Genomic DNA, 17,734 nt, shown 5'->3' with positions numbered 1-17,734 from the left:
TAATATTATTATTTTTTTTTTACCGTTATTAATATTATTGTTATTTTTTATTATTATTATTATCATTACTACTATTGTTATTATTTTTTATTTTTATTATTATCGTAGTATTTAACTATAGTAATTATTCATCCATTTATTCATACGTTATTAAAACATTACCGTACAATGTTATACTTTATTATATGAGCAAATCAATTTTCTTTATCACTACTTTTTCATTATACACCTATCCCAAAGATAGCTCGAACTCGATGATTTCCCAGGCGTCTTCTCGGCTTCTTGTGTTATGCGATCATATAACGCGACATACTCAAATCGTCGTAACATATCGTTGAGAATTGATTATAATTTTATTGGCAATCGTCAGGTCGGTAAAATATTTCTTACGCTGCACGTGCGACATATATTGCAGGTATCGCAAGCTTCGCAATTATATTTCAGCGAAGGATTCGTTTTTAGCTCAATCATGATCGTTTCGCTTCATCGGGTAAACCTGAAAAGCCTGGCATCAATAGATTGTCATCTTTTGTTCTCCCAATTTTGCAGTCCGCGTAACGAGTAGTTTTTCTCCACTTCATCTCTACGTTCCTTCCTGCGTTCTCTTCTATTCTTCCTCACATATACCTATCATCATCCACTTGATCGGCGCTTATACATTTATAATCGTATGGTATTGGTATTATCATTATCATTATTATTATCATTATTATTATTACTTTATTATTATTAATATTATTAATATTATTAATATTATTTATTTTATTACTTTATTATTATTAATATTATTAACATTATTTATTTTATTACTGATAGTAATAAGATGGTTATCGTTATCGTTATTATTAGTTTCATCATTATTATCATCAGTGTTATTCGTCACGTTTTTTTTTTTTTAATTTTAATTTTATTGTTATTAGTGTTATCGTTATTATTTATTATTAGTATTAGTTTTAATAACTATATTACTAGCGTTATAATTATCATTGTTGTTACAGAGACGAAAAACACTTTGCGCAGAAATTCATGGATCCAATCTCGTGGTATTTTGTTTCAAGAATGAAGCAGCGTCGTTCAATCAATCCGTTTTCACTTATCGAATATATGGGATATTCGATCAATGCACGGTGATCAACGTTGCAAGACCTTAAGGATTGGAAACAAAATAGTCCGAATTCATAACCCGAGGCTGAGGCGAATGAAAAGGTTCCATCATTCTACCCGACGGAATTCATTCGTTGGTATCGGGTAGTTGACCGATGTTACGAAAGCCTTCCGATCGAAGTGATTTCCGCCTCTGACGATAAAGAAGATGACAATGCTGAGGCAATTTCCGTGAATGTTCCGTACACTTCCGGTTGATCGTGCCGTGTTTTTTACATTATTTTCGTTATTTTATTTTGTTTTATTTATTTTTTTTCAATGATTTAGTCGTGTTTTTCATTTTTCAATTTTAGTTTCTTACGTATACCGTATATGTATATACCGTCTTGGCGAATCATTTTCGTCCGCGTCAGGTCGGTACATTCAAGGCCTTCTAATAATTTGGCACGATTCTCCCCTCATTGAACTGAAAAAATTGAGCGTTGAACGTTGACGAGTCGTTTGGCAGCGGCGAGGCCAGACCTTGTAGTTGCAAATCGAATTTTGGCAAAACTGTTTCGTTTTCCCACCTTTTAGCCCTCCCTCTTTCGCCTCTTCCCCCTTTCACGCCGTTTAAGGTATATATGTATTATATATGTATCGTGGAAGTAGAGGCCGTTTCAGAAATCGATACAGATGCTGCTCTAACGTTGCCTCGAGGCGATTTAATTCTTCTATAAAACGGCAGTTTAAATAGATAAGCCCCGTTGAAGCCAGGTCTGATCTCTTTGCGCGAATTTAACCAGATTTACAAAAATATTCGCTCGCCTCCGAGAGTTTGGCACTTGTAATCTTACACGTTTATAATCACGTTTTCAATTCAGGTATGTGTGAACGGATTCAAGCGAGTGTGCGCTAATGACCGAGAGAATATCGTTTAACGAACAAGTACCGACGCAAGTACGAAACGCGACCACGCAATTTCCTCGAGAGACTTTGCATTTGCAATAATTAAACAGCTGACAGATTTCTTGTTGTCCAGGTGTTGTTCGTCTTCGTTACACGAGCGTCGACGCGACGACGATTATTCTCCGCATACAACCGCTCTCCGCGGTTCGGAATTACGCAGCGCGAACAAAAAACCGAGAGGATATTTATCGCTCTCCGAATTCTTCAGGATACATCATCGCTGGCTTTGACAGCGTGGATTTTTCACGTTTAATCCTCTTCGGGGCCCATGTTCATCAGCATCATCTTCTTTTTCGCTATTTTACTGTACTTTATGTCGATGGGTTTCGTCGTGTCGTAGAGGCTCGGCGCCTGGAGTATAATCAGGGCGGTACCGAGGACACAGGCAAGGGTGAACAGCCAGAGGAATATTCTGTCCAGTACCATAGCGACGTATTTCCAGTCTTCTTCAACCTGGTAACAGACAACGAAGTACACTTGAGATATCCGGCAAAACGCATTGAAACACCACCTTTGACGGTGAAGGAGGTCCCGCTCACTTCTTCAATCGCATCTCAACTTCTACGCGTAATTCGAATTATGGTATTCAGAACGCGCCTCGCGGCGCCAAGTTTCGTACCCCTGAGACCCTGCCGGAGGAATTAAATTCCCACAGATGGATTTCAGTCTGTCATGACGACGAGTGCTCTGCTCACTTGCATCGAGTTTCGGTTGAAATACACGCACAGAACCGAAGTGGTGGGTAAATTTTTGGGAATTTATCGTTCTTTTATTCAAAATTTACGTATATACGTATACGGAGCGCTATTCGCGTAATCGATTTGATGCGGATTTTTCCTTTTTTCACAGCATTCTGTGACTGGTGAATTTGAAATTCGATTACTCGTTAGAAAATCATGATTTAAAAGAAAATCCAATTAACAATATAAGATGTGAAAGTAAAAATGAAAATTGGGATCGTGGCAACGATCGACTATCTAACAATACTGTTCACAAATATGAAGTAAGTCGGTCGAATTATTTCTGTTGACGCGAAATGATCGACGTTATTGTCAATAAAAATGCTTCCTATCGATTGATTCTATTGAAAAAAAAAAAAAAAAAATGTAACTAAAGCTTGGTCTACATACTTCTGGTCATCGAGCTTTAACGAGTTCCACAGTAACCCAAGAATTCTGTATATCTGCACGAAGTTATCCAGAGTTGGCAAAGTTTTACGTAATACGACAGGAATAGAGCAGTGCGTTTAATGAGTGTAAGTAAGAAGGATATCAGGTATATCATTACCGGATTCAAGATAACGCGACAGGGTGTAAAAGTTACGTTCGTTTTTTGTCCCGCAAAGAGTGGACTTCCGGACATACGTGACAGGATTTCTAATTTCCGTTTCCGTTACGGGTATGCGTTTGAAACTGGAAACGATTACCGCTCGAAAACGAGACGAGAGCCGGAAGATGATGGAGGCAAAGCGATCCAACGTTAAAAGCACAAGAGGGTTGACGTATAAGGTAGGAAGGGAAGCCGTCGGCTAGACTCACGCTTTCGAATTTGTCCTTGTTCTTGGCGTGTTGAGCAATGAATCTGGCGTCCTCGACGGTCTTCTCGATTTCCCGGATCATCGGCTTCTCGAAGGTCGGACTGACGTCGTCGTGGCCGCAGCCGGGACTCGCCGGGCTGAAGAGGTCGTCGTCGGCCCCGGGTAAAGGCAGCGCGGGATGAGGCTCGTCGAAGCACGGCCCCATGGTGGCGACGACGGCTATGGGGGCCGCGTCGAACCTCGTCGTTGGGACGGAGGGCACGTCGTAGTCGGCGCTGTACCTTTTCGCGCCGTACGGCATGTACTTCTCCATTTCGGCCGGTAGGTGAAAAACGTCCGTGAGAATGCCGTCGGAGGGTTTGCCGTCGTCGTCGCCCTCCGTCGGGTCGTCCTTCTTCGGCCTCTCGATGAGTAAAAACTTAGGCAACACTTGTATAAACACAACGCGCACCCACTTGGCCATCCTGTGCGTAACCGGCGAACGGAAGTTCACGTTCAACACAGCTATGGTCACGACGACTGAGAACGTCACTAGCACCATAGTGAACAAGAGGTATTTACCTAATAGGGGAACGGTTAGGGACGTCGGCGGTATTATCTCCGCGAGTAGTAAGAAAAACACAGTCAACGACAGGAGGATCGATATCGACAACGACACCTTCTCACCACTGTCACTCGGCAGGTAGAACACGAGCACCGACAGGAACGAGATACCCACGCAGGGTATTATCAGGTTCACCGTGTAAAACAGCGTCTTTCGCCTCAGTGTTATGTAGAACATTATGTCCGGGTAGGGCTCCTCGCAGCATATGTAAAACTTCTCGTTCCTAACCGCAGGCACTTTTATTATGTCCCACTCGACGGAGATGTAATAGTCCGTCAGGTCTATCCCCAAGTCGATGTCGTTCGAGTCTTCCGACTGCTGAAGATGACGGAGATCCACCTGCGCACACAAACGTTCCAATTTAGTCGATTTAAATTTCATTCGTGTAACAAGCTCCTCACCCTTCGGCTCAAAGACAACTTCTGCAAATCTTTGCGCTCCGACATCCGGCCTTCAGCTTCGCCCGTCGTCGAGTACATATACATGTATATATACGCCAGCCTTCGGTCCTTTACGCCTCGGAAAGGATTTCCCCGAGCCAATAGAAATGCAAAGGGTAACCTAACGACGTTTATATCGATGCAATTGAGAAACGGATCGCTCGAGCGATACGAATCTACTCTACGCTGAAAATGATTTGCCTCCGAAGAGGTGGCGCCGAAACGTTCCGGCAGCAGCCCCGCCCAGACGTCGCTGGACCCAGTCAGTCGGACCCCGCGGGAACCGGCATCGATCCCAAAGTCCTCGACCGCAACCCGCTATTGTTTTTCAAGAAAAAAGGTAAGCTCCATACGGAGGGCTAAAGGGAGCCGGGTAATTGTCAAAAGCTCTTATCACGATTCGTGAGTTCATTGTTTTAGATATTCTCAAGTTTGAAGTGAGCGAAGAAAATTCGGTTTTAAGGAAGAACGGATGCCGTTCTACACCTCTGAGATACAGGTCATTCCACGTGTGATCGACCTGACCGAAATCCAGATCCTTCCAAAACCGGTTCAAACTTTCTCAAATCTTTCTGACGATCGATAAGAGTGTGTGCGATCGTTGTAAATTCTTATTCAAACCCGTTTATACGTGTGTAACCTGTAGATTATCAGCGAAGAAAAAAGTTTCAGTGTCAATTGAATTTCGAAGTCATGATGTGCAAAAACATACGGATATCTCTGAAGGTTCATGAAAAATCAACAGAAAGTTAGTTTCTTAGGTTTGTCAAAAATTGTGCTACGAATTTCTTCCACTCTCGATTTTTCGTGAGATTGAATACATGTGTTATATAAATACGTAAGAATATTGTTCAACTAGTTAGTAAATTAAAGTTTTCTTATTTTTAAAAACTCTTTTAAGGGCATCCATATTTTTTGCATTTTACAATTGTCAAAGTTACCTGAATCATTTTTCGAGTTGTATAGTTAATTGAAACTCGGACATTGTCAATTTTCACGTATTCTAATCGGTTGTAGCTAGACGTCTAAGCGCTTTCGATTTATAAGTCTCCGAAAAATCAAATATCTCACGTTTCGCAAAATTTCAATCGTTCTTGCCGGAGTCGGCTAGTTTCAGTCAGATCAATTAGACGTTAAATGCCCCGTACAAACGTATCACGAAAAAAGAAAGAAACGTTTCAACTTAATTAAATCCACAGCGATTTTTCAGACCTCCGAGTAGCCGCAGAGCCTGCAGCGATAGTTCCAGCGCGTATTTTAAACCTCGTTTTCATCAGGAGTAAAAGCTTTTCGCGACCGACGTGAAAGAGCCGGTTACTCGGCGGCCACTGCGAGCCGGAATACGTGGCTGTATTTACAAATTATTGTCCCGGGGACAGGTAACAAGTTCACCGGGCTTACTCCGGCAGATTCGATCCGATCCGAAGGGCGACAACGTCGGATCCAATCAGCCGTCCAACCATTCCAAGTGGTCCGACTCTTCTCGGCTCTTTTCCGCCGTTCCCCACAGGCTGCAGAGGATGAATATATATACCCGACCCGCCCGCTTCACGGCTAGCCGGTAAATCTAGGAGAGAAATATCGCCAATCGACGACCTCGTCGCAAACTTTCGCAACAGCTGTGATTAACTCCTGCACAGTTTCCCTTGTCAATGTTTGCTCACGGCGATGAGATTCTTAACGCTGCCTGATTCTACACAGCGCACGGTAATTGTATATGGTACCTTTACGTACCATTCCCACGTCTGTTTTCGTGCGTATAAACTCACCGTGTAACCGTCGTACGTCCAGGAGCCGAACTTCATGAAGCAGGTCTGCTCGTCGAACGGAAAGTACTCGACGTCTATCTCGCAAAAGGACTTGTAGATAGCCGGAGGCTTCCAAACGACCTTCCCGGTGTGATGAAGAATCGCCTTCGTCATGATGGTAACCTCGTAGTTGCCGTCGGCGCTGAAAGTAAGACGAGTAGCTTAACGTTTGTCTTTTGAGCATCCTGCGGCGGGTACATGTTTTCCCCCGCGATCAGCCCTGGATGAACTTCGGGAGGTATAAAGAAATACGGCCACGCGGACGGTAGTTTCGAGCAAGAGCCGCACGCCGGGTAATAAGAAGTCAATAAAATCTTGGGTCACGTATTAAGCTTTCAGATGGTCTGCCTGACTGGGTCTCGTCGCGGATGGCGTTCAGCTGCAGAGGAAAAAAGGAGGGGGCCAAGGGGACGAGGTGAAAGGGAAAGGGGCGCGGGGGTCGAGCCAGGATCGATACGGAGTGTGGGTACAGCTGCGAGTCGGGGCCGCATCCCGCTATTCCTTAAAGCTGCAAGTGTGCTTTTTCTTTCCCTTTTTTGCAGTAAAGGGGCAGCGAGTCGAGGGGAAACGGCACGTGACCCAACCCAATTAAGATTGAGATGCTCATAAATTTGACCAAGTTATTACGCGGCTAAGTAAGGCTCGAGCTACCTATAGACGGATTGGTGTAAATCAAGCGGTGGATTTCGCTGTCGCAAAGTAGCCGTGGATCGAAAATTATACAGACTCGTGGTCTGCGCTGCTGCTCCGTGCCGCGGAGAAATTGAGCGTCCTTTTTTTGCAAAGAAATAACGAAAGGGAACGATGGTCGATGGATAACCGTGACAGTGCGCGATGCTTCGAAGATTGGAAGACGCCGGGTGATCCGCGTATCGGTAGAACGAACTGGGATGGCTCGTGGTGACGTCAGCATGGAGACGTAATTTAATCAGTACGAGTCAACGGGCCTTGGATGCACCGGTGTAAGAAATTCGAACGAGACGTGTATCGTGGAAGAATAAAGTAGCCAGTCGCGATACCGCAGTGCCGGGAAAAGCCACGCACGACCTGCACCTTCGGGCACCGAGCGATGCTGTAGGAATTTGACGTTCATTGAAATTTACACTCTCTTTACTACGACGCACGTTCTTAAGATACCGCCGAGTCGGATCTACGGAGCGACGGCTGGATTACTCGTAGGAAATTGGTAATTGGTGAAAATCATAAGCGCAGAGGGAAATTTCTAGGAGGACGATGGTACAATGTTGGAATTAATACCGCTCGTTTGTATCTCCTTGAAGTTTTCATCGGTCGATGAAGGTTGAATGAAATATCGGTACGCAGACGTGCGCGGCTTAGAGATAAAGTTAATTACCCCGAAAGAGTACAAATTGGCAATCGAGGGTAACCTGACACGAGTGAAGCCTCGAGTTTAACAGAGAAACGAAATTGAGTTTTCACCAACCGCCCTATAAAGCCTTCGCCGACAGTCGCTCGCCTCGGCAAAAAAGGAGTGTGAGCCTAAACTGAAGTTATTGATTTTAGAGAAGAGAGCGGCGTGCCGTCACGCATCTCCGAAGACAAAGATGGCTCGCAGAATCTTCCCTAGTTCGTATATCTTTCACGGATAAAAAGGTTTCAACCGTAGAGCCGATTGATTAGCCGCACCACTTTCTGCGATATCAGCGTCTCTTAAGCTTCGGTCCACGTTCGCAAAGCTTCGGTCGTGTCCGAACGAAAGTACCGTGCCAGCTACGATCCGCCTCTATATTCTCTCCAGGGGATGGACTTAAACACGAATAGCAACACGGATGACCAAACGCAGGTTAATCGGTGGCAAAAGTCAGTTGCCGCAGAACCTATTTCGAACTCCGGTTTCGGCCTATAACGTACGAAACAGTTCGTAATTGGCGAGCCCCTCGGACGTCCGAAGTCTAGGGTGCGTCGTACCTTCGTCAGAGATACGTAAGTGCGCCAGGCCGCGACTCGAGGCACGCCGTTTATCCATAAATTTTGATCCACCTTTCGCGGGGGAGAGTGAGAGGTCGAACGGAGCCAAAGGGTCCGAATAACCACCGATCGCCGTAGTAACCTTCTTCGCGTGACGCGGAGCTTTCAGCCTAGTCAGAGCACCGCGCCGAAATCAAAGTTCGAAGACCAGTGAAATGCAACCGTTTCCACATCCACGTGAGAATACTTCAAGGTCCGGCCATCCGTTTATCGAGTCTTGCGGGAATTCGGGTACTCGTGTAACCCGTTACCTGCACAGCCGCCGGTGAAGTCGAGGACCGAAAAACGCCGTGAGGGGGCGAAAGCACTGCACGTAGACAGCGGCGTAAGAGGGACACGCTCCTCGTTCGCAAGGCGGCGGCGTCTGCGGGGTTCGAGACGCGGGCGGAGGTCAGGAAGGGTGTAAAAGCTTCCAAGCAGCAACAGGGCGACTCCCTATTCGCTACTTGGTACTCGGTTCTTGGGCATATATTAGGCCACCGTCACGCTGTCCGTATCGCCGTTGCCGTGTACCAAGACAGATATAAGGCACGGAGTTCTCCTTGCGGTGCGCGTGGAGTAATAAGTTTTGCGTCTGCGTATCCATCCATAATAATAAACCGAGAACACGCTACGAGGCCGCGGAGTCTGCAGGGCTGTTTGTTACGGAATATCTCATCTTATTCAGGGCTCTTCTAGCTCCGGGCTCGCGTCGCGCAGCCCTGAGGCCCACGGACATTCTAAAACAGCTTGAAATTTACTTCACGTTTCAGCGTTTCGGGGTATAATAATAATATTATAATCACAATTAAAGCTGTAGCAATGACAATCCATTCGCAACGCATCCATATTCAAATATGGGCGTGTCCACGGATCGAAGCGTAAAAAGTCGAGATACAACGGATAAGTTTCAGGGGACATTATACCGGATAAAGGTTGATGTATTTGACTGATTTTTTTATTTCTTTTATTTTTTATCCTTTTTCCAGTCAAATATACGGGGTCTTATATGCTATCCAAACCAGACGACGGCTGCACGGGAAGGAAGTGAGGATCGATAAGTTATACTCTGGAAAATATTTCGCGTCAAGCTTCGAAGGGAGGACTCGCTCAATCCTGAAAAATCCTACGCAGTGCCTTGTAGGTATATATATATATATATGTATATGTATATATCGAGCACGAGATTCTTGAGGTCAGCATTTTATTCTCCGACGACGTCAGGCGCCGTTACTAAAACTGGGAAACGAGGCACTGCACAGGCCGCATTAGAGAAGCGAATGTAGAAGATAAAGAAGCGAGACAGAGGGTCAAACTGGTTGGAGTTGAGTGCGGGGCTTAGTGAAGTAGGTTAAGATTAGTTTACTTGTTACTTTTGCCTCGGAGCGAACCGGTCACTCTGAGAAGAGGTCGAAAAACGCGCATCCCCGGGATCACCGAGTGAAAGATGAGATTTGGATTTTTGTATTTCCTTCGTCGCGACGTCTCTCTTGTCGTACCGTGTAGGCGCTAATGATGTTTGCGAACCTGCTGCATGTTTGATGATATGCTCACGGTACGGAAGACGTCGTAAACAATTAAGGAACTAAGGTTTCCTAGTTCCGAGTGAAACAATTATCAAGATTTGCAGAGTCTGATGAGCAGGAGTGTCGGGCTAATAATTAGGCGGAGTTGGATTTACTCCACTTATTTAATCCAAGCTGCGGGAAATGTTTGCCAGCGGAATGAAAAGCCCCGGTATACGTCAAGTTTTGCAGTTCAACAAGCACAACTAGGCTGCATGAATTTAACCAACCAACTCCCGGCAGACGTGTCTATCGTTTTTCTGTTCACTCACCCAGAATTCTCCAGCTAGTGCGCAGGAGAATAACAGCGATGAAAAAATTTAATCACCCTAACGTTTTATTACAGCCACTTATATACCATGTACGAATGTTGTACGAAATCGAGGAGCGTGTAGAGTAATATACGCTCGATGAGACGCTCAAGGTTTATTGCGTTAAAATGTATACGGGAATACATCTCGCAAATAGATTCGAATATTGACAGAAATAAAAGACACTATCTCGGTATCGATGCCGCGATGCCACGGCGTACAGAGCATAAATGTAGTCCCGTGGCAGTAAACATTTACTCACTTTCCTCAAATTCCAACAGTCTCATATCTCAGACTACATCCCCAGACTCGATGCGATTCAAATACTCGAAGGTCGAGAAAGTTCAAAAATATCGCGACGCACTTTACACGCGTTGCTCGAAGGTCGTTTTAACAAAACCCCTAGATGCTGGAATTTCCCTAACGCCTTCGTAAGTGCTTCGATGCATCGGACGCCGCGTTTTCGTAAACTCTTATCGCGCACGCACAATGCGTAACAACAAGCGAGTAAACGGTTGTCTAGACCTGAGACAAACCAAGGAAAGGGAATAGGTAGTGTACCGAATCTCTGTTCGTAACAGCCGAGAGGCTTCTGACCTCCATCTTGTCTCCTAGTTTCTGAATAAGAAGCAGTTCGTAGCAACAACAACGGGGTCTAATCTCCCGCTACTGGGAATGACATAATAGGCATGTTTGGCTGGGTGTTATTGTTCCAAGATGCCTCTGTGCGAGAACAGTCGGAACCCTTCGAGGCAAAGTAAATTCCGAGGACGAATACACGCTGTTTGCATTGCTGACATAACATCGCCACCTCCGCGTTCCATCATTACTCAATTGTTCCGAGATCCAGAGATCCAGAATGCTGATACGAGAAGTCTGAGAACGAGCCTAAATTTTTTATCCTCGTATAGACTCGATGTTTGAATATCAGTGACATTGCGAAATAAGCAGAGTGATTTTCCCGCTTGGTCTTATCGGTCGGTCGAGTGATTCGAACGATGCATTGAAAGTAATTTTCTGGATACTCACTTGTTGTAAAGAACGATGTCGGGAAGCCAGATGTGCTCCGACGGAACGTGAAGAGTGTCCACCCCGCCATAATCGTCCGGATTCCACTTCAGCTTGTAGTCATTCCACTCCTTGAACAAAAAATATCGATAACGTTAATTCATCTCGAATCGTTATTTCTTTGAGAAATTACTCGAGTGGAAAACTTGAGCAAAACACTCTGAGACCGGTGGATCAAAAGTTGGCGTTTTTAGGCCTCAAACTTTGGATATAGTTCGGATGAAGAAGCAAGGGACAGATGAGCTGGATTAGAGAAGCTAAACTCCTATCTCGATCGCACGCTTTCACTTTTACTACTATATAATGTTAATTTGATTAATCTTGCGTGAAAATTGGAAAACTCTGGATCCAATTTAGTCGGTCTAAGCGAAAGGAAGGTCGAAGATCACCCTTAAAGATAACGAGTAAGCGCTTGTTTGAACATTTGCAAAAAAACTTTCTATTCGAAGTTTTACCCTCGATAAGAAGAAAAATTTTTCAAGATTCTCATTGGGATGGAAAGAGAACGAATATAAACCAGACGGCGTTCAATGACAGTCGATTTCATCACCGTTATACCTGCACTAACCTGAGCAATATCGAATTCCTTTCGAACTTCGTCCAAACATAAATTGAAATTGCGACAAGATTTGACTGACTTGAAATTTTTCTCTAATAGCGGGGTGAAAATTTTATCCGCACCCGATTCGAAGACGGCAAGTTTCGCCAAAAGCAGAAAATTCGCGAGTGAGAGTCACGTTATCACCGAATCACATCAGTTTCGAATACTCAAGAGGGGCGATGAAAGAAAAAAAGGCGAGGCAACCAGAGATTGTATTTCGAGCACATTATTTGCGAGGAAATACCGTCAGGCATCGATTTTCACATCTCCGTTTCTTTAATTTGGTACGCAAATTTGATCAACGAAATGAAACATACGGGGTTCAGGGCTGAATTTAACGAAGCAAGATTCCGTTTGCCTCCACATTCACATCAGTCAATCGTCCTAATATATGCCAGCCTAATTGACTGCCCATCTTGTTGACGTCGAAGGTTTCACGGTCGGGGATCCTCGGCCAGTTCACAAGTTAATTGATTTCCCAAATTCCTCGTATCGTCGTTTCGGCTATCTGGTGATTAATGTTCATTGGTAATGCAGAAAACGGGATCGGGTAGAAGTTTGCGGTCATTACACGCGAAGACTTTTGTGTATATTTAATCCAGTCGAGAGTCCAGCAAGAGTATTTCGAGCTTTCATGTTGCACACCTAGTGAAATTCATTCTCGATCACCGCGACTTTCAAGGGATGATTTTGAATTTTGAATCACAGAAAGGTTCCGAGCATTCTGCAAGGATTGGCAATTTTATTCGAAGAATTGAAGGTGGGGGCGGTCGGCGCAGTGCTTATCTCCCTTTTCGCAATTTTCGGGTGAAAATATAGGGAAATCTTGAGGGGTGAAGAGAAAAGGACGAAGGTAGTCTCCGGAGGTTGATCCTTGAAAATTCGCGGGCGGATGATGTAGTGGCCTACTTGGCTCGAGCGAGAAGACAAAGAGCAGGCGTAGGCCGCAGAGTTCGGGGACCTCGGATAACAAGGAGGGGGAGACAAGCCAATATTTGAGATCTTGATGGCGTAGATGTATTTATTTGTAAGTCTAAGAAGAGCCGCCGGAAGTCGCGGGGCCCGAAGTGACACCGCGTATATTACAAGCGGGGCGAGAACTCGGGTTCGCTTCGAATCCCTGCCTGCAGGACGGTTTGGAATTTCAAAGGAACTGATATCGTCCCGCTCACTTGTTGACGACGAAATCCGGATCGCAGAAAACTCGGCGAGAGAGCCGAGACCGAGACTGAAATGCGACGAGGAGGGCTGCCGGGGGCTGTGGGGTGGAATTTCGGCGGGTAGTTGGTCTTTATTGGCACACGGCGAGGAGCGCGTTTCTCACTCGTTTTCTCCTCAAGTCGCGACGAGATGTTTCGCGTCCTTTTGTCGTCCCTGGGTGAAATTCCGCTCAGTTTTAACCTGCGGGGTGATGAATTATTTTGAACGTTAGATCGGCTCGAATATCGACTGCGCGTCGAATTACCAATAGATTCAAATTTCAGAACAGAGAAAAGAACGCCAGGAGCGACTGGTGCACGTAAGGAATCCACGTAAAGACGGCTACCGTTGTTCTGGAACTCATCCTGTATTTAGATTTAGGTTCATGTGAGAATGCACAGATCGATGGTGGGGGGTGAGAATGTAGAAGAATCAGAGAATAGAAGGGTCACAATAACGAATTTTCACAGACGCAAAAATCTATTTCATAGAAGTTCGAAACGCGGAAAGTTGAGAAACTAATACAGCAAAATGTCAGAGTGAATAAGAATATTGCAAGTGAAAACGCAGATATAAATAATTAGCCGAATTCTGACGATTTTGTATCTTGGTTTCCTATATCTAATTTACCTTTCCAAGTGTCGAATTTTATGTATTTCGATTTTCTACACTTGAGGATTATACGACACAGGTCTTCTCATTTTTAATAAATTCGACGTTGTAACCCTTCGCTATTTTCTAATCCTTCTGTGCTCTCAGCTTCGTTCTTTTTGCAAAAGCAGTACACAAGCGGCGAAAGAAAAATGAAAGTACAAATATGGCTGAGACTTCTTGGTTACAGCGATTCGACTCAAACTGTATATACAATAGTTTAGATCAGCTTACCGGCTGCTTCGGAACGAACTATATTGCCAGTAGCTGATGGCGCTTCACTTTTCTAATACCTGTTCACCGATCGTTATTTATTCGTTTTATTTTACTTCACTTTACACCCCCGGCAGCGAGGCCGGCTGCTGCGGCGCCCCGGCTTTGGCCACCCAAAGGCGATATTAAACTTTTATCGTGGCTCTCGCTTTAAGTACCTCTCGGTAATAGTGATCGGGAAAATTTCCATATCTCTCAAAGCGTCACGCCTCCGATCTGGCTTATATTGTTAGTTCAAGGCACTCTCGACAGAGACCACGGGCCTCGGGAATAGCAAAACTATCTCCAAGTCTAGTCGGTAGTTGACGAGTATATTTCTCTGACCGTTTTCTATTTCACCTTCCACCGAACATCGTACAGTGAGGGGTTGACACCTGTCGGCCGGAACTCGTAAGGGACCCCAAATCAAAACTGACATCGCAATGTCGTACGCAATATACGGCGTATCTTTCGTAAAGTGAAGAAAAAATGAATAAATAATAAGCTCCGTTCATCCGGCGCGAACTTCCCTCCGTACTCGGTTATATATTTCCTAAAGCGAGAGTGACGTTGCTGGCAAAAGGAATATAAATATTGTCAGTAAGTGATAAATGAAAATTTGTTATAACCGTAACTGTATAACGGTGTCGATGTATTTCCGATATTTTTTTTCATAATCACGGAGTACAAAAGCGAAAGCACGTGAAAATAAATAAATAACACCGATATAATCACCAGAGAAAGGCTGATTGCAACGGCCAAGCTGTTTCGGCTTTTGAGTCCAAATGTCTAATGTCCCGGAGGGTATCGGGGTTAAGTCATTCCGAGATACCGGCCAACTTCTTCGGGGGAATCGCAAACTCGACCCTGTCGGGTCGTTAACGATTGGATCGGGAGCTCCGGCTGGTCTTGTTTCGAAGACTTTTCGGTCGCCGAGTTTAAGTGGCGCCCGCCTTAACCTGCAGGGTCTTTCTTGATTCAGGCTGTTTCCATTCGTTTATTTGTTTGCTTTCGCTCGCCTCCGCCGAACGATCCACGTCGAGAATTGTTTATCCTTCGGACGCTGGCTAGTTTGTAAAATCGACTGCGCAAAGCGCTGGAATAAGGATATGAAGCCTCTCGCGATTATCGACGAGCCAGGGTGATAAAATCCAACGCTGCGCAATGTTCACCACGATTTGAATCGATAATTACACAGGTATTGCAGTCGCGATTTAGACGTCAGTTTGACGCAAGGTCTCGTCGCTCAGACGGGTACACCTATAACGCAGGGTCCCCAGAGCCAGAGTCTAATTGACAAATTATATCCGCGTTGTGTCCTCCCTTGTTGCAGAGGGGCGCGAGAAACCGTGAAGAAGCTACCTAATTAATAAACTTACCCCTTCAGATGCTTAGCCCTAAGCGCACGCGTACGGTAAACGTGATTAATCGACCCTGTGCTTGATTGATCGAGACAAGGATGTTGTCGCGGTTACGTATGCCACATATCCTCCTCGTAGTTCCCCTCAAACGCAGTATGGGCGCAACTCAATCATTCAGAGATCAGAAACGTGGTAAGCAAATGTCAGAATTATCGCTTCCCACGTATTCTATAACGAAAATATCAACGACTCTGGATCGACCTGCCCGATCGTCGCGGATTCTTCCTCGTGCAGACCCAAATTCCGGCATCTCTACCCACGCTTTTGTCTATTCCCTGACTCTTATCGGCCTCGGAACCGTCACGACATTCCCAACTGATTCGGGAAGCTAACGAGTGTCGTTCGGGGGGAACGAATTCGGGGGCACGCCGGTGTTATAGAGGAAGAAAGCTCGCGGGGAATGCGAAATAGAACATGCCGGGAGGTAGGAACGGACGTAAAAACTTCTCGGTAGGTACGACGTGTTCGTTATACGCTGCGTGGGGGTTGAAATTGCGGGGGTGAGATAGCTCAGATCGGATTATATCGGTCGGGGAATCGCGCGGTGCTTCTCCGTGTTTTATACACGCGTATGGTATGCACGGGTGTAACTGCGACAGTCGATAAATTTTTACGGAAAAACAAGGAAACTAAAGTTTATTTACAGGGCTTGGCTTTCGACAGCCCGGCATAGGACGCCCCTTCTCTCGCAAAACGCTTTCGAATCCCTTCTTTCGCCTCGTTTCTTCCAATCCCGCCAATTTTCCCCCACCAGCCTTTCGAGATAAATGAAAATAAGCGACCCTTTTGCCGTTTTATACCTATGCGTGTGTATCGTACGGTACGTACAGTATCACGTATGCTTTACGCGCGATGTTCAATACGAAACTGGATATTGGTGATAATGAATCTAGAATATTTTTCGTTTTATATACAGCTTTCTTCTGACCGTTTTGTATTTCTTCATTCTTGTTCGGCAGAAAAAAAAATTAAATCGGTAATCGGATCGAGTTTAAAAGTTCGGAAAGAGCCTTGCTAAAGCGAACGCGAACGATCAACCAGTAGAAATATATCACGTAAATGTATAAAAATCGTTTCGCATCGTCGGAATTTAAATTGGAGTTAACGTGTATCATGAATGTCAGAGTTGAAAACAAATCCGGGAAGTTCGAACCGCGTGATTTTATTGCCGTTATTTGCATGCAAACAACGTTCGATGGGAGAGAAGTTTTATTTCCATCGATCATCGATCCCACCTCCACCAATGTTTCGTTACATACTTATCCGTGTAATCGATATTCGGCACGTTTTGAAATAAAAAAAAAAAAAAATATCACACAACAGCGCGAAGTGTGGCATCGAGCGTCACGTGATACGGACGTAAAAAAAGGACGGATAGAGGCTTCGCTTCCGCGTCAATGCTCGCAGGCAAATTCCGCGGTATCAGACAATACGGTTTTCAGCCGGTTTACGTACACCTTGTCTCTCCAAAAGTGAGATCCTGCGTTAAATTCCGGGGGATGAGATAATCTGCAGGGGAAGGACCGGGTGTTATTCCGCCAACTGCTACTCGCTCCGCGGCTTGTAGATCGTCTCGGCGTAGCTGCTGCCAGCTGCCAATTTCGACACCCGCGGTATCAGCGCTCGGTTTTTGAGTTATATGTATGTGAAATCACCGCCTACCGTTTATACCGCGAGACTCTTTCATACAGAGTTAATTTATCGCATATAGTGAACCCGGATGAAAACTTTCCACATTTAGCAGCCCGCTTCGTCAACCCTTGATTACGACTCATTGTCGGTCGAATTCACGAAGAGACTGAAACTACCAACTGCCGATACTGATCGCATCGAGCATTCTTTCTCTACAAAATTAAGAGCTGTCGCGTGATGAATATTACTTCCATGTTTGGTATTTATTTGGACCAGGGAAGCTGGTAAAATGATTAAGTATACAGATCGGGTTGAGTGAAACGGTAGAAAATATTAATCGAACGAGTTCTAGGCATGAGAACAAGGCGTTTTACATAAAACAAACTCTCGTCTTCGCTGTCGAACAAATATTATTACCCGGGGGTAAGAATATATTCACATATTCACTCATTTAGAATTCAAATGTATCCCGGCAGGCGTGTTGATTACGTCATAACCTACACGTCGTATCGAATTAACCGACACGTCACGGAGAGCAAAGCAACCCTCGGAACACTCAGATTTCGGATATTCTCGTCGTACGTGAATTGTTAATTTTGTGCGAGTAAATGAAAATATCAATCG

The 17,734-nt window shown here is 44.9% G+C and overlaps 1 protein-coding gene across 1 annotated transcript in view; it reads right to left on the bottom strand.

Annotated features, from left to right (window-relative positions):
* Nucleotides 1-938: 938 nt before the first annotated feature.
* The window catches only part of LOC107226660 (acetylcholine receptor subunit alpha-like 1), a 106,293-nt gene continuing 89,497 nt past the window's right edge, over nt 939-17,734 (bottom strand). Inside the window, 4 exon segments of the mRNA XM_046743041.1 lie at nt 939-2,505; nt 3,591-4,532; nt 6,403-6,583; nt 11,315-11,424. Of these exon segments, the coding sequence (XP_046598997.1) occupies nt 2,302-2,505; nt 3,591-4,532; nt 6,403-6,583; nt 11,315-11,424 (1,437 nt within the window). The 3' untranslated portion in view covers nt 939-2,301.

Source organism: Neodiprion lecontei, chromosome 6 (assembly GCF_021901455.1).
Source record: "Neodiprion lecontei isolate iyNeoLeco1 chromosome 6, iyNeoLeco1.1, whole genome shotgun sequence".
Lineage (NCBI taxonomy): Eukaryota > Metazoa > Arthropoda > Insecta > Hymenoptera > Diprionidae > Neodiprion > Neodiprion lecontei.
The sequence above is the reverse complement of the archived record's forward strand: the minus strand, read 5'-3'. Positions and strand labels throughout refer to the sequence as shown.